Source organism: Thalassophryne amazonica, chromosome 6, assembly GCF_902500255.1.
Source record: "Thalassophryne amazonica chromosome 6, fThaAma1.1, whole genome shotgun sequence".
In the NCBI taxonomy this organism is placed as follows: domain Eukaryota; kingdom Metazoa; phylum Chordata; class Actinopteri; order Batrachoidiformes; family Batrachoididae; genus Thalassophryne; species Thalassophryne amazonica.
Genome location: NC_047108.1, coordinates 19,231,141 through 19,249,645, shown reverse-complemented (window position 1 = coordinate 19,249,645; position 18,505 = coordinate 19,231,141). Strand labels below are relative to the sequence as shown.

The following is an 18,505-nucleotide window of genomic DNA, read 5'->3' as shown; positions in this document are numbered from 1 at the left end:
GAAACCCATGCATGAACGGCACAGTGGAGGCCAGATAGAAGGAAGTCTTGTTTCTATACTGAGAGGTTGGGCCATCTGAGATGAAGTGAATATTGAGGACCTCTGGATGCTTTTTTCTGATGTCTTTGAGAACTGGCTCAAGATGAGCCCATGTTGCAATTGCATCATGTTGCAAGCAAGCCGCAATGGATGCAAATGCCTCCACCCTTCCCCTGCTGAGGTAGAGTACCCCAGTATGGAGAGTCACCTGCTGGTTCCCACCTCCAAAATGTGTGTCCCTGATCTCGCGTGCATACTTACAACTGTAATTCTCATTGTAGTCGATGTGCACAGCAACATCAGTGTCACTGAAGGTGTCTTTCAAAGATTTCAATGTAAAATATTGGTGTCTGATGTTGAACACGTGCACAAAAAAAATCGGGAGATGTTCAACTGTTAGAGCTAACAACTTCTCCATTGAAGAGCTCCTATTTTCAAGGAAGATATTTTTAATTTCCTTCTCTTCTTTCGATCCATCTTTTGCTGTCTTTGCAACGCTCACAGATCTTGTCACCCACTCCTGCCAGGTAACAATGTTACCCTTTATTAATGGGTCCAGCATTGCAGGAAATGCCTTGCCTTTGCAATATTTACATCTGTTATACATACAGGCAATGTTGTTAGTGTTGCACACACTGGACTCCACAATATCTCCTGTGCTTGACATTTCAGTAATCCCAAGATGATGGAGTTTTTTTATTTTCAAGATGAAGTTTTCATGGAGTTTGCAAGCACATGTATCTCTTTCTGTGACTTTGGGCCTGATAATCCAGAACGGCCTCAACCTGAAGAATTGAGCTTTGGAGACACGTAGATGGGGGTTTTCATTACAGAATTTCTGATGAAGATTTGCCATTGTATCAGTCAAGGCTCGCTTTCTGTAGATTACTCCTCTTCGCCGTATCTCTCCAGATTTGCCATTGACCACTCTGGAAACATCGTCATGACGGAGGAAAGCGCTTACAGCTTTTAACATGAGCCTCCTCTTGCTGTTGTTTGGAAGACCCATGTTGCGTTTCCTTTCCTGTTTGTTCTTAGCTTTTGAAGCAAGCCTGTTCACCATTTTCTTCTCCATTGTCACCCTTCGATCCTGGAGTCTTTTCATTTTTCAGATGAGATTATGTATTTCTTTGACCTTTTTCTGCAGTTGTTCTTCAACATATCTCAGTTTTGTTCTTAATTTAGTTGTAACTTTTGATGTATGCCGTCTTTTTTTAGTTACAGGTGTAGTTTTAGGTGTACACAATTGTACAGGCCCTGTCAGGTCCAACCTTTCTTCTGCTGGTGTTTGGGACTCAGTAAGATTCTCTGAATTTGGGACTTCTTCATTCATTAAATTGTCTGGCTCACTTAGTGAAGATGCTGGAGTCAAGTTTAGGAGAACTTCTGCTTGTTTCTTCTTTTGATGATATTTGGCAGTTTTTCCTCCACTGAACTTTCTTCCTCTCATGTTGTCTTTTTGTCATATTTTGGACTGTCTTTATTTTTCCATCCTCTTTACGTTTGTGATACCTGAAAAGAAAAGTTAAAGGGAAAAACAAATTTCTGAAAGAATAGATTAATGAACGTATAGACTTTACACAAATGGAAGCAAGTAATGGAATGGAACAATTGTTAGTCTCATAGTCTATGGAGTCTCTCTCTCTCTCTCTCACTCACTGTGTGAGTGTGAGTGCACACACATGCTCGTCTGCTGTATGCTCTGTTTGGTTGTCAAAGGCTGTGCCCCGTGTGTGTGCGTGTGTGTGTGTGTAAAGGCTGTGCCCTGTGTTTCTGTGACTTTCTGTGTGTACATATGTGAGTCCCTATTATAACCTTGTTCCCTAACCTCTCTCTCTTTCCGTCTGTACTCCTCAAGAAGTTCAGGATTATTGTAAATTTTCTCCCTGAACTTTGTCAGTCTAACCTTTGCTGACGCCTTTCTTCCTTCAACAGTTTGCATTCTGTAAGGAAATAAATTACAGTTGAACATTTCATAAACAATAATGTTTATTGTTGATAATACGATATAATTATATAATTATATATTACGTATATAATACAATACACAGTAATAATTTAAATATAATATATAATCAATTCCTGATACTATATCACATTTAATGCCAGTGCTGCATAAAAAGGGAACACTAGTGACCACTGCTGGAGAGTTTGTGTTCCCTTTTACTTTTTTTTTAGACAAATATCATGTTATACCAGAAATACACACAAGTTTATACATGTATACATCTATTTCTCATTACCGAAACAGTGACTCTCTACCGCAACCTGTCCTCAAGTGTTGCGGTGTATGATAATTATGTTGCGGAGTATGAGTGACCTTGAACGTTCCTGCCCTCTTTCAAGGCACTATGAGGCCTAGCTAAACTTTAGCTAGCTGTTTATATTGAGACCATGATGAGGTAAATATTAATCAAGAATTTTTAAACATTTAAAAATTTTAATGTTAAAAACTTTGCGTATCGGTAATGAGACATGAAAAGTCGTGTTGGCACTCTGACAAATGAACTTTCAAATTTTATCTAGAGAGAAATAAAATGAGGTGCTTACCTGGTGGCCATCTTGGGTGTCACTGGAAATGATGTCCCCCCACTCAATTCCTTGATTATAAAAGTTCCTTGTGGACTTAAATGATTATTAAAAATTGTTGCGGAGGATGAGAAAATTGGTGGTGGACAAAGTTTTTTCTTAAAATTTTCCCTTTTTACAAATTAATACCAGATACCACGTTTATTTACTGTAACTATTTGTATTATAACATGCACTGAAAGTTTATCATGTTTATTTTTATTAAATATTAAACTTAGTATTTCGAAGAACCTAAATTCAGTAATGGACGCATTGCGGTAATGAGAGTTATACTATTAAATGTGAAAAAACAAAAAATATTTTAATGATGTACACTTTAAATCATGTGCAACATAGCCTATAACGATATGTTCATAACTATATCTTTATAATTGTGATAGCATTTACTTTATTTGTCAAAATGCTGCATGCCACCAAGTAAGTCTGATTTCATGAGAATCACTCAACAGTGGTAAGGAAAAACTCCCTTTGAGGAAGAAACCTCAAGCAGGCCAGACTCAAAGGGGTGACCCTCTGCTTGGGCCATGCTACACACATAAATTACAGAACAATTCACAGACGAATATACAAGAAATGCTACTGGCGCACAGGACAGGAGGATCGCCAACACGAATACAACTCCCATCTCTGGATGGAGCTGCACCTTAAACAGCGAAAAAACAGAATCAGGCATCAGAAAGACAAAAAATACTGTATAATTTGCCAGCATTAAACAACAAGAAAAACAGAGAAATACTAAGATGATCGCCGGCCACTAGCCCTAAACTTCACTAAAAGACCCAGAATTTAGGTAAAGTTGAGGCCGCGGCCCGCTCGAATTACTAATACATGAATTAAAAGAGTAAAAAGCGTAAAACAAAACTGTACCAATATGCTAGCCATATGAAAGGGAAAATAAGTGCGTCTTAAGTCTGGATTTGAAAGTCTCCACAGAATCTGACTGTTTTATTGGCGCAGGGAGATCATTCCACAGAACAGGGGCATGATAAGAGAAAGCTCTGTGACCCGCAGACTTCTTATTCACTCTAGGGACACAAAGTAGTCCTGCACCCTGAGAACATAAAGCCCGGGCCGGTACGTAAGGTTTAATTAGGTCAGCTAGGTAGGGAGGTGCCAGTCCATGAATAATTTTATAGGTTAGTAGCAGAACCTTAAAATCTGATCTCACTGGGACAGGAAGCCAGTGAAGAGACGCCAAAATGGGTGTAATGTGGTTGTACTTTCTGCTTTGTGTCAAAAGTCTGGCTGCAGCATTTTGAACCAATTGGAGACCCCTAATGCTAGACTGTGGTAAACCAGAAAATAGAACATTGCAGTAGTCCAATCTAGAAGAGATAAATGCATGGATCAGGGTCTCAGCATCAGCTGATGGGATGAATCTTCGCTATATTTCACAGGTGGAAGAAAGCAGTCCTAGTAATATTTCTAATGTGGAGGCTAAAGGACAACGAAGGATCAAAAATTACCCCAAGGTTCCTCACTTTGGCAGTGTGATGTATGACACGTTATTGGCATGTATAACTGAGTATCATCTCCATAGCAGTGAAAGGTAATCCCAAAACGCCGCAATATGTGCGCAAGGGGTGCTATATAAAGGGAGAAAAGCAGGGGGCCTAAGACAGACCCCTGTGGAACCCCAAATTTCATGTCACTAAGGTTAGAGGTAGTGTTACTGTACAAAACACAATGAGAATGACTGGTCAAGTATGACGTCAGCCATGCAAGGGCACTCCCAGTAATCCCAAAATGATTTTCCAGCCTATCAAGTAGAATATGATGATCCACTGTATCAAATGCAGCACTGAGATCTAACAGCAACAGAACCGTAGTGGTGTCCGAATCCATTGTAAGCAGAAGATCATTCACTACTTTAGTGAGAGCCGTCTCTGTGGAATATATTTTCTAAAAGCAGACTGCAGTGGCTCAAAGAGATTATTCTCAGTAAGATAGTCTACGAGCTGCCGTGACACCACTTTTTCCAGAATTTTAGAGAAAAATGATAGATTTGATATCGGCGGATAGTTTGTCAATACACTAGGGTCAAGATTAGGTTTCTTAAGTAATGGTTTAATAACTGCAGATTTGAAACATTTAGGAACAGATCCAGAAGTTAAAGAAAGATTAATCATTTCCAGCACAGTCGGCCCAAGAGTGGGCCACAGGTCCTTAAACAGTTTTGTTGGTATAGGATCAAATAAACAGGTTGTGCTTTTTGTTGACATTACGAGTTTTGTCAGCATGCCTAGTGAGATACTGTCACCTGACAAGAATAGCATTTTTTACTTCCTGGTATTTTGTGGATAGGAAAAAGGGAAGTTTGGGTCCCTGCTGGAGCAAAACTCTGGTCAAAACTCTGCCCCACGAGTCACACGGCCTGTCACTCCTCCACCTGTACATTTCTGAGGCCATGTTGGATGGTCTTTTTGGATGTGACTGAGTTTTCTTTGATCCTGACCTTGAACTCGGGAAAGACCTCCCTCCTCCGGCCACACATCAAACTCTTTTTAAAAACTCTTAGCATCTGAACTACCTGGGATTACTTTGTCATTCTGCCTGTCCTGCTACTCGTGTTTTCATTTATGTGTTTAGTTCCATCACATTTATTTAATCTGGCAACAGGAGGAGGTCAAAGGAAACCCGACCTCACATCAAATCCATGAAAAGAACAGGTGCCTCATGTACAAAGCATGCATATGCAAACAAACAAACAAACAAACAAAAAACCTGGTGTACCCCCGTCTCCACAGCAACGCTCAGATGTATCAAAAGTGAAATGAGCGTGGAAATGTGCAGTGCGTCATGCAAAAATCCTGGCTGGCGTACGCACATTTCTACAGCTATTGTTCCTCTGCCGACACGTAGAGGTGATGCTGGGAACGGTTAACAGTGTGAAGTTATCAGAGTGATGTGCACATCAGCGAGACACTGACGAACGATTAACACACCCACGTGTTTGCAGTTATATGGGTGGATATAAAAACATGCGCAAAGTGATGCATAAAATGCCACTAACAGTGGCTGCGTTAGTGTTGTTAGGGGACTTTGCAAATGATTCAATCAAACGTGAGCGTGTATTCAGGGAACACAAGGATTTACTTACAAATGATAATTGGCTCATAAGCCGATTTCAATTACCAAGGCCACCATTACTGGAGTTGCACACAGAACTGCGTCCGGCCCAGAGCTCAATAAGCGAAGTGCACATCTCAGGCCGTGCAGTGCATTATGGGTAGGCTAAATTTTTCGACTACCAACCCACAAGCAATGGCGGCAGAAAGCAGCAAGGAATGCTGTGATTTGGATCATTTCAACCGCTGGAAAGTTGGCGATTTAAAGCATTTTTGTAAGCTCTGCGGATTGCCTGTTACAACCACGACTACGTACGGCAGTGGACAGAAGCGGAAAGAAGAGCTGGTTGTGCTTGCGTGTGCTGCATTGATACAGAAGTGCCGACAAAGGAGGAAGAGCGCGCTGCTGTCGAAAATGACCAGTCCTTGTTGATAGTTGGAGACAAAAAACAAATTAGTTGGAGACAAACAAATTTCTGACCCCTTGAAGGCAACTGAGGGATGGTTAGATGAAGTCCAGAGACTGAAACTGTGGATATTGCAGAATATTTGCTAAGCAGGGATGAGAAATCGCTACTCCGCTGGCTTCATAATGACGACAATGACGGTGAGTCTCACATATAACCTCTCTGGTGTCACGTTTGTTTTGATAAGTTGACAGACATACAATGATATGTGCATGCATGCAGTTTGTTTATAGAACATGTCAATTTTACAATATTACGTGTCACGTCATTCATGGCGCGACATTACAGTCATACGCCGATGCACAAAAACGGCGGCACGGTTTCAGAATATTGACAAAGTAAATGTGTGCAAGAAACTTACAATTTTAGTCCGTCTTTTACGTCTGTCTGGATCTTTCTTTTCTGTGGCGAAAATTGTGTAGAATGAACGGAGGTTTACGACCACATTTCTTCTTCTTTCCGTCTTTGTGTGGACTTGGCGGACCTTTGCAATCGTGTGTTTTCAGCCAACTTTCAAGCCTATAAATTCCGTTTGAGCATTTGAAAACAGCACAATGCGCACCTGTCATTATTGTATGCGGCGCTTAAGGCTTAAAGCCCTTGAAACAATCCCTGTAAAAGCCATAACTTTTACAGTCCGCTAATGCTACTGTATACAAAATTCAATGGGAGCGGTGTGAGTTTGGGAGCTGGAATTTTTTGCCCCCGTTTGACCCACGCATGCGCAGATGTGTTTCGCACTTCGCTTATACAGCGAGGAGCCAAGGGTCGTCTGTGCCCATGCAAGTGCTGACCATGCTGGGCTTCCTGGCAACAGGAGCATTCCAGTGGAAGCTGGCCGATCAGTCAGGAATGTGCCAGTCAACCTTGAGTCGAGCCGAGCCATGCCAGCTGTGTGGAACGCAATCATCTGAATGTCATCCAGGTACATCACATTAGGGATGCACCAATCCACAATTTTTCACTTCCGATCTGATTCCTGCAACTGAATTTGAATATCTGCTGATACCAATACCAGAGCTCTACTTGCTTTAATATTATCATTATTGTTGATTTTATATGAGGATATTTTGTATTCCCAGTTATACAGCATGAAGTGGTATAGAGGAGAATTTTCTTAAAAAAAGAACTGAAGGTTCAGCTACAATTTGCCAGAAGGTACATCTGAGATGCAAGCCTACATTTGATGTTTTGGTGAAAGAATTAAGTTCATTTCATTTTTTATATACTTTTATAGTCTTATTTTTATAGTCTTAAAGAGAAAAGATGGCGCTCTCGCATTCTGTCTCTTCTTCTCAATTTTCAATTTCAATGGAGCTTTATTGACATGGGAAATATGTTTACATTGTCTAAGCAAGTGTTAAGAGTAAAAATTAAGTCTTCTCTCTCACTCACTCTGTCACTCGCTCACTGTTTTCCTGCTGAGCAAACTTGGAACTTTTTGGAAATACAAAGCCTTTCAACTGTAAAATGAACCGTAAATTTCTAAATGTATCATCAGCAACGCTCACGCGAGGAACTCAGGATTAATACTGAAGGATTTTGATGGAGATTTTTTTCCCTTCAGTGGACAGAAACTCTGTTCTGCTCTCACAGCCTTACAGAATGCTGAAGCAACTGATTTTTCAGCACACATTTTCAGCAACAACTCAGAAAATCCACACTCGGAGGCACAGACAATTTGAACCCAAAAGCCGGGCGGAAATTTGCCAATACCAGTAGCTTAGAACACTGCTCCTCATGTGTGGAAGAGACCTCTCTCAAACAACTCAGCTTCAGTTCAGGAACCTTCCCCTCCCCTCCTCATGCTCAGCAGCAAACAGAACAGAGAGCACACAGCAGTTGAGAGGTTTCCCAGTGGCTCCTCTCCAGCATCGGAAAACGTTGCAGGTTGTATCGGTATTTTCAGATACTTGAATTACGTTGGTATCGGAAGCGGATACTGGATTGGATCGGACGCATATTTACATCACATTCCAACATTAAAGCACAATTTGCAGCGAGAGCCAGTTTCTCTAATGTAATTGGCTATTGACTGCACACATATTGCCATAAAGGCGCCATCACATGATGAATTTGTTTGTGTTAATAGGAAACATTTTCATTCCATCAAGGTTCAAATCATATGTGATGTGCAAATGCACCTGACTAACATCGTGGCTCGTGGCCTGGTTTCATCACGATTCATTCGTCCTGACTGACAGCATGGTTGTGGACAGGCTACAGGATGGCACAGTGCATGATGGGTGGCTGCTTGGCGAATATTTCCCTCATTACATTGTCCCGAACGGGAACCAGTGCGACCACATTTGTACATGTGTGCAGCCTAACGTGGTTTGTGTTATCATTTGTTGTGTCTATGTTGTTTGTTTGTTTCGTGATGCTACAACTGCAAAGCTCCTTAACATGCCCCCAACTGGTTTGCGGTGTTCAGTATATGTCAATGAACATGTGCGTAAAGTTGTGGATGTCACCGGCCATTCAGGCGCAGCGCACCTCTGCATTCATTACCTGTGTGGTCAATTTATGTGGTGTATTATATTCTGTCTTCATCTGACCCCAGGGGACTGTGCCTATCTGCTGAGAACGTAGCTGATAAACCCGTTAACGAGCCCCAACACTGAGCAAGAGAGATGGTACAATGACCTCCACACCACAGACGTCATGGGTCTGTGACATAGACCACAGACCATCTTAAGTCTGAGGTCCCCCACACCTGTTGTGGCCACACTTCGGCAGTGGGAAGCAATCCTCCACTTGACATCCACCTTAATGTCTGACCTTTTTTGTGTGTGCTGCTCTGAGCACACAGCGTTCACGCCATCACACACATTCCCACTCACATCTCTTCCGGTTCATGGTTACACTCATGACAGGCTACCAAATAGGATCTCCCTGCATGTCTCCACTGTTAAAGATTTTGTATATATGTTATCACTGTTAAACATTTGTACATTTGTCTTCTTTCTCATGAGAACGGTGTTGTGCTGTTTTGCACTTCACCCTGAGAATGTACGTGTTATTCAACCTTGTTTTAGCTTTGTCTTCTTTCTCATGAGAACGGTGTTGTGCTGTTTTGCACTTCACCCTGAGAATGTACGTGTTATTCAACCTTGTTTTAGCTTTGTCTTCTTTCTCATGAGAACGGTGTTGTGCTGTTTTGCACCTGTCTTAACCAAGCCTGAGAATTCAATTTTGTTTTAGCACTCTGGGGTCAATCTGAGCTGGGAATGAAGGGCTGGATGTACTTATTATTATAATATAACTTTGTTTTCGCAGCCTCTAACGACTGGGAGTAAGAGAACGTTTTGACTGTTGTGATGTGGTGTTTAGTGTGAAGGAGTGTGAAGGACAGGACACTTCAGGCAGATGCAGAACAGCTGATAACTGCAACAGACGAACGAGATGTGCTGACCTGTGTAAAAGAAAGTGTTCTTCCTTACAGCTGCACTTATTGACGTATGCGTTTATGTTACGGGAAGAAACTTGTCTTGCGTCATCACCCCCACCCTTAGGACAAGTTTTTTGTTTATGTGATGAGGGCGTCTCTTAATAAAAAGAGCGGAAAAGCAGGCCAGACTTTAGTGTAGCCTTGGTGTACAGCCTGACTGCACTCCGCGCGTAAAATTTGACTTTCTGTCTCACTGGTGTTTCTTGACTCTGTTTGTCTTGTTAAAGGTTTTAAAAATGTTTGGAGGAGAAAATACCCAACATCCACTTCATTGGGCAGTGTCGCTTGCTCACAGTCAGTAAAGTTCCTCTCTGCCTCTGCTCATCTTGTCTGATGTGACGGTGTGGAGAATCCCAACTCACAGGGCCTATTTACATGGATTTTCATATTTAAATAGGGCATGACCAAGGCAGAGTTTGATGCGTGTGCACTCAATTCTACTTTGACTGGGATGTACAAATGGAATGTGAGTGGTCTATACTTATGCACACTTTGATACGTCTGGATATTTTTGTGCTTACACCAGTTTCTGGGTTTTGGCGTACACCGTGTATGCCCCTGAAGCAATACAAGACTTTTTCCACAAAGCAACATGGATCAGCTGACATTAAAAAAATAATAATACATTAAAGTTGTAGTAACTATGATTTTCCTTGTCGGGATTTCAAAAACCTTGGTAGAAAATCAATACAAAAAAAAAAAAATTAAATCAAGAAATCAGGAAAAAGGCCTGAGTTCAAGTTCTCCAAAAACCTGCAAATTAAGGTTATTTCTCATTGCTGACTTGGAGTTGCATTACAACCCCAAATCCAATGTGTGAAATTTAAATAAAAACAGAATATAATGATTTGTAAATCCTCTTCAGCCTAAATTCAATTGAATACACCACAAAGACAAGATATTTTATCTTCAAACTGATAAACTTTATTGTTGTTGTGCAAAGATTTGCTCATTTTGAAATGGATGCCTGCAACACGTTTCAAAAATTGTTTGGAATGTTTGGAACATTCCACAGGAGAACAGGTTAACTGGAAACAGGTGAGTGTCATGACTGGGTATAAAAGGAGCATCCTCAAAAGGCTCAGCCGTTCACAAGCAAAGATGGGGCGATGGAGCGAGGAAAACCACTTTGTGAAAAACTGCATGAAAAAAATAGTCCAGCAGTTTAAGAACAATGTTTCTCCACGTTCAATTGCAAGGAATTTAGGGATTCCATCATCTACAGTCCATAATATAATCAGAAGATTCAGAGAACCTGGAGAACTTTCTACACGTAAGCGGCAAGGCCGAAAACCAACATTTAATGCCTGTGACCTTCGATCCCTCAGGTGGCACTGCATTAAAAACCAACATCATTGTGTAAAGGATCTTACCGCGTGGGTTCATGAACACTTCAGAAAACCATTGTCAGTTAACACAGTTCATCACTACATCTACAAGTGCAAGTTAAAACTCTACTATGTAAAGCAAAAGTCAAACATCAACATCCAGAAACACCACCACCTTCTCTGGGCCCGAGCTCATTTGAAATGGACAGACGCAAAGTGGAAAAGTGTGCTGTGGTCTGATTATTCCACATTTCAAATTGTTTTTGGAAATCATGGACATCGTGTCCTCTGGACAAGAGGAAAAAGACCATCTAGATTGTTACCAGCGCAAAGTTCAAAAGCCAGCATCTGTGATGGTATGGGGGCGTGTTATTGCCCATGGCATGGGCAACTTACACATCTGTGATGGCACCATCAATGCTGAAAGGTACATCCAGGTTTTGGAGTAACACATGCTGCCATCCAAGCAACGTCTTTTTCAGGGATGTCCCTGTTTATTTCAGCAAGACAATGTCAAGCCACATTCTGCACGTGTTGCAACAGCGTGGCTTCGTAGTAAAACAGTGCGGGTACCAGACTGGCCTGCCTGCAGTCCAGACCTGTCACCCACTGAAAATGTGTGGCGCATTACGAAGCGCAAAATATGACAATGGAGACCCCGGACTGTTGAACAACTTAAGTCGTACAACAAGCAAGAATGGGAAAGAATTCTGTTGTGTGGGCCGCTGAAGAGGAGGTACTGCTGGCCCACCACCACAAGATGGCGCCCTGCTTGAAGTGCGGGCTTCAAGCACGAGAGGGCGTCGGAGCAACCAGGAGTGACAGCTGTCACTCATCATCCGTACCAGCTGTCACTCATCCACTACTCATCACCACCACCATAAAGGCCGGACTGCAACTCCACCTCCCCGCCGAGAAACCAGCTACCATTCAGGTAATTTCTCTGTTGACTCAAACCGTTGAGTGATAATCTGAACTTCTTTTGCAGCCGTTATCCTGTGGTGTTCTACCTTATCTGTGGGATTGGCGTTTGGTGTGACAGCGACGGCTTCGCCTCACACCCCAAACCAGATAAGTGGTTTAAACAGGAGCTGCACGAGTGTGTGATTGGAGGTGGAGCTTCTCTCTCCTTTACTGAACACTGACTGTGGGAATACTGAGTGTGCGAACTCACACTCATCAGGACTGTCTCTGTTTTCTGCCAGCAGTACCGGGTCTGACTGCTGAAGACAGCGGCCACCTGGGGCGCAGGGCTTGGTGGCTCCGGTGTTCTTCAGCTCCGTTGGTGGTGGAAGCTGTGTGGGGATCCGGCTCTTCTCTCGCCAGGCGTCTTCTATCGTCGAGCCTGCCCACACGTCACCTGGTGTATGATTGACAGTCCACCATATTGTTATTGTCTGTACGTCGTTGTGCGATTCACAACATTAAATTGTTACTTTTGGCTTATCCATTGTCCGTTCATTAACGCCCCCTGTTGTGGGTCCATGTCACGTCACTTTCACAACAGAATTCCACCTACAAAGCTTCAACAATTAGTGTCCTCAGTTCCCAAACGCTTATTGAGTGTTGTTAGAAGGAAAGGTGATGTAACACAGTGGTAAACATACCACTGTCCCAGCTTTTTTGAAACGTATTGGAGGCATCCATTTCAAAATGAGCAAATATTTGCACAAAAATAATCAAGTTTATCAGTTTGAACATTAAATATCTTGTCTCTGTGGTGTAATCAATTGAATATAGGTTGAAGAGGATTTGCAAATCATTGTATTCTGTTATTATTTACATTTTACACAACTTCCCAACTTCATTGGAATTGGGGTTGTGTGTGTGTGTATATAACTTTTGTCTGCTGATTCAGATGAAGGAAAACAATAAATAAATCACATGGTACATAATTACTGAGTACAAAATGGAGTAACTCCTGAAAAAACAAAACTGAATGTCAACAGAGTGTGTGCGCACGTGCGCGCACACACACACACACACACCTAAATTGCAATTATCTGTTGGACTGATGTGCCTCGATGCAGGTCTTCATAGAGTGCACGCCCATTCCTTTAAATCCATAAACTGGTTTGGAGGTGAGCTTATGTAACTCAGACCAGGCCCATTCTTATTCAGGACGCTGTGTTTACAGGGTGTGTGTGTGTGTACATTACAACAATGTATTGTGCATTGCACAAAATCATGTAAGATGTGATGACCATGTGTCCAGTGGAAGGAAACGTATGTCTGAGAATGCGTTGGACACTGCGGCTCATTTACACATTCAGCTACCGGATGCTCTGACTCTCTCTGTCCCACAGACTAGGATGTGGACAGACTGGTTCAGTGCCAGTGGATGTGTCTGACAGGTTAAGAAGCACACGGATCTCTGCTGTTAAACACCCACACAGTGAAGTGTGAACATTGACATCATGAACAACAAACTGATGGATCAGGAGCAACAGTTATTATCTTGATAAAATAAGGACACTCTGTGTCTCCATCATAAACACACATCAACGAGCAACCAACCACCAAATACAGAGAGGAAACTCTTCATTCTGCATCACTGCGACTTTGTCACATTTATTGTTGGCTGAATAATCATCACTTCACTTGGGATCAATGAACAATAAAGAAAAAACTGGAACAGGTATGAAGTTTGCCGATTTAATCTGACTGTTTACCAAACATACCCAACTACCAAAAAAAACAACAACAAAAAAAAAAAACACCATGAATGTCACAATTTTCACAATGTATTTCTTGATTTTTGATATGCATCTTAAATTACAACCCCTGGCAATAATTATGGAATCACCGGCCTCAGAGGATGTTCATTCAGTTGTTTAATTTTGTAGAAAAAAAAGCAGATCACAGACATGACACAAAACTAAAGTTATTTCAAATGGCAACTTTCTGGCTTTAAGAAACACTATAAGAAATCAAGGAAAAACAATTGTGGCAGTCAGTAACGGTTACTTTTTTAGACCAAGCAGAGGGGAAAAAAATATGGACTCACTCAATTCTGAGGAATAAATTATGGAATCACCCTGTAAATTTTCATCCACAAAACTAACACCTGTATCAAATCAGATCTGCTCATTAGTCTGCATCTAAAAAGGAGTGATCACACCTTGGACAGCTGTTGCACCAAGTAGACTGACATGAATCATCATGGCTCCAACACGAGAGATGTCAATTGAAACAAAGGAGAGGATTATCAAACTCTTAAAAGAGGGTAAATGTGAGGGTTGTTCACAGTCAGCTGTGTCTAAACTCTGGACCAAATACAAACATGGGAAGGTTGTTAAAGGCAAACATACTGGTAGACCAAGGAAGACATCAAAGCGTCAAGACAGAAAACTTAAAGCAATATGTCTCAAAAATCGAAAAATGCACAACAAAACAAATGAGGAACGAATGGGAGGAAACTGGAGTCAACGTCTGTGACCAAACTGTAAGAAACCGCCTAAAGGAAATGGGATTTACATACAGAAAAGCTAAATGAAAGCCATTATTAACACCTAAACAGAAAAAAACAAGGTTACAATGGGCTAAGGAAAAGCAATCGTGGACTGTGGATGACTGGATGAAAGTCATATTCAGTGATGAATCTCAAATCAGCATTGGGCAAGGTGATGATGCTGGAACTTTTGTTTGGTGCCGTTCCAATGAGATTTATAAAGATGACTGCCTGAAGAGAACATGTAAATTTCCACAGTCATTGATGATATGGGGCTTCATGTCAGGTAAAGGCACTGGGGAGATGGCTGTCATTACATCATCAATAAATGCACAAGTTTATGTTGATATTTTGGACACTTTTCTTATCCCATCAATTGAAAGGATGTTTGGGGATGATGAAATCATTTTTCAAGACGATAATGCATCTTGCCATAGAGCAAAAACTGTGAAAACATTCCTTGCAAAAAGACACATAGGGTCAATGTCATGGCCTGCAAATAGTCTGCTTGGTCTAAAACAGTAACCATTACTGACTGCCACAATTTTTTTTTTCCTGATTTCTTATAGTGTTTCTTAAAGCCAGAAAGTTGCAATTTGAACTGACTTTAGTTTTGTGTCATGTCTGTGATCTGCTTTTTTTCTACAAAATTAAACAACTGAATGAACATCCTCCGAGGTTGGTGATTCCATAATTTTTGCCAGGGGTTGTACATTCAAAATAAAGTCCGAACTCTACAAATAATACTGAATTCATTAATTAGTTATGTTTAATGAAAATCCTGAGAATTTTTTTTAAATATGACATTTAATGATAAAACCTATTTGAGTTACAATCTAGGAATCTCATCTCATTCAACAGAAATATGTCTGACTGAACCAAATGATTAGACAAAAATCTCACACAGGTAGTTACACAGAAATTGCAACATTAGACCAAGAAAAGGCCATTGATACAGTTGATCATGTTGTTTTGTTAAGAAAAGCTAAATGATTACATGAGGTACACTCACCCATTCATTCATTCATTTTCTAATGCATTTAATATCATGCAGGGGGGGTAGGTTGGAGCCTATTCCAGCGTATGGGCATATAAGACATACAAGATGATTTAAATCATATCCATCATTTTGAAACAAGTTGTTGGTGTCAAAGATACCATTTCTGATGTACCTCCTATCACTTTTGGTGCACCTCGAGGCTTGATACTTGAGCCTCTTTTATTTCTGATATGTGAATATGTTAGCTGGCAGTTCAGTACAAGTTACAGCTGTATGCAGATGACTCTGCAGTGACTGCTGCTTTCTACTTTGATTCAGTCATTTTGACTGTTAACCAAAAGATCTCAGACAAGAGCACAAGTGGTACAAAATAAGACCATCTGGTTCACACCCAATCTCCCGCCTAGAAATCATGTCAAAGTGGAAGAATTATAGAACACTGGTGTGTTACCAAACGACTATGTCTGAACCTGAATCATGTATAATATCTCTAACAGCAACACATCGCAATATATAAAATTTTCAGCCGTGGACTCAAAATCAAGTTTTGGTTCTTATGTTCAACATACTGGTTCCTTTAGTTAAATCAGTTTCTACTAGGGATGTGAATCGTACCAGAACTCATGATTCAATTCAATTCCGATTCTTGGGGTGACAATTCGATTCAAAGAGCTCTGAGAAATAGTTATATTACTTAAAAAATGTTTATGTTTAAGAAAATGCAGCTTTACAAGGTTAATCAAGTGATTCTAGATGTAAATTTACTTATCTGCTTTGCTCGTTCGAAGTTGGCTGGCAGGTTAGCGAAGCGCTGGTCAGTAGTCGGCAGAGAACGCTGCTCCCCTCTTTTAGCTCTGGGTGATAGTGTAGCATGTGGGCTTGTGGATTTGAAGTGTTTCCGAAGTACTTGACTTTCATTTTGCAGATTCTGCACACTACATAAGTCATGTCAAGCTCCTTCTTACACAGCAAATAATAAAATCCAAAATGCGCCCAAATATTTGCCTTCAGCAAAAACGGTGTTGGCTGAATTAGCTCTTCGTCCGCCATGCTAAGCTACAGCCACTGAACTCTGCAGCGCACAAGTGTTTGAAGCACGCCGGATCACCCCCCTTCGCGGGGACGCTGTAGTACGGAAGCCATTGCCTGACAAACAGTACACGCAGCGAGTAAGCAAGATTATGTTTAAAAAATGCTTTTAAAAAATAGATTCTTGGACATTTTGGATCGATTCAGAATTGTAATAAATAAGAATCGCAATTCGGACGTGAATCAATTTTTTCCGACACCCCTAGTTTCTACCATACTGGTGGTCAGTTACAGAATGATCCACCTGCTTCTATTAGTGCAAGGATGCTTTCAAAAACATTTTATATACTATTAACATTTTTATATATTTTTAAATATTTTCTGCTTGATCTGTGTATTTTCAAGATTATTATACTTAGTCATTCCACCTGTGTAAACTAGTGTTTTACAGCATTACTTGTATTATTTTATATTTTGTTGTACCATTTGTTGTTTTCTTATAAGGACAACAATGGAAATAAGCAATTTGCTTTTTTCTGATATCAACAATGTATGTTTAAAATTTCATGTAACTTCTTACTCACTCACTCATCTTCAACTGCTTACTCCAATTAAGGGTGTAACTTATTGCTAAAATAAATATGTATTTTACATCATTACTTAAACGGCACTGCCCTGCTTGGGCAGATTTCTGTTGCGATGATGATGTAGGAACAGTCAGCTGATCAGAACCTGATCAATTTAATAAATCAATTGCCTCATAATCAATAAAAAGTGTGGATAAAGACCCACAGAGTCAGAAAGGAGGGGCTGGACCTATGAGACTCGTTTGGTTTATCTTCCTTAAGGCAGGTGATGGACAGTTAACCACAAACACCAGCACACTGTTGATGTCAGCATCAAAGCAGACTTTAAAGGAGGCGGTTGAGACTGACAGCAGGTTCTGTTTATGATCAACACAAAGACATCACACAGGCTCAAAAACCCACGTCATCAGCTGCTCTCCATCTGATTAAGCTCAACAACTAGTTACTTTAATAACTAATACATCCGTCTGAGAACGTAGTTCAGCCTCAACTAACACGCTCAGCTGTGAATTACTTCTCTCAAATTTGTTAAAAATTCCTGCGTTGATATTTTGTTCATTTTCCTCAGAGCAGTTTGGTTTTAGTTAGTCACCTAGTTAACTCATTAACTCCACTCGGTGAGTTTGAATGAGCCTCCGACACCGATAGTTTGTTAATATTTGTTCAAATGCAGAGTTGGTGAAATAAACTTTGAGTTAGTGGGTAAACTCTGCTAGTTAACGTCGTCTGGGGCTAACCGGGTTAGTCTGGTTAGTTGAGTGTCCTCTGACAGCCCGTTTGTCTTTAATGTTGTGTCCGCTGAGCGGTCGGCGGCTCACCGTCAGTCTGGCTCGGGCTCGTTGCCTGATGCTCCGCGGCCTGGCTGTGCCTCGACACGCCCATGATGCGTCCTCTGCCGGGTTCCCGCTCCGCTGAAGCCCCGCTAGCCTCTGAGCTAGCGCCAACACAGACCCACCGCGCACGGCGCTGGAAAAGCGCAAATATCGCGAGAAGACATCATCACTCAGCAACGTCTTCTTCGTCGTTTAATGGCGGTTGGCAACCATCTTACGGAGCATTCCCGCCACCAGCTGGACAGGAGTGTAAGTCAGGCGGCTAACACCCCCCCCCCCCCCCCCCAAAAAAAAGGTGACAGTCGACCTGTACCTTATCAGTAATCCTGTATTCTTTAGATAGTCGTAAAAGCAAATGAAGCAGATCCCACCAGACTCTGGCTTAAGTATGTTCTATAAGCTGACGTCTACCTGTGTCCCCTGCAGCTGAATGGACAGTAGTTGTCTATTTTTGGACAATGCTCCACAGTCTCCTGATTGTCACTGCATTCACAGGTTCTGTCAACATGTTTATTAATCTTAACCAGTGAGCTATCCAGTTCTGTGTGACTAAACGTCAGTCTCGAGAACACATTGTCCTCTCTTCTGTTTGGGTGTGTACACCTACCCCTGCCAACAGTATGCTGAATACCATGGAATAGCGCCTTGTGCGCCCAGCATCCT

General features: G+C 41.4%; 1 protein-coding gene across 2 annotated transcripts in view; it reads right to left on the bottom strand.

Moving 5' to 3' along the window:
- LOC117511929 (UDP-galactose translocator-like) overlaps positions 1–18,019 on the bottom strand; it is a 33,188-nt gene extending 15,169 nt beyond the window's left edge. For both annotated transcript variants that reach the window (XM_034171868.1, XM_034171869.1), the window contains exon 1: positions 17,828–18,019. In XM_034171868.1, the coding sequence (XP_034027759.1) occupies positions 17,828–17,891 (64 nt within the window). In that variant the 5' untranslated portion in view covers positions 17,892–18,019. The remainder of the gene's footprint in view (positions 1–17,827) is intronic.
- Positions 18,020–18,505: the final 486 nt, after the last annotated feature.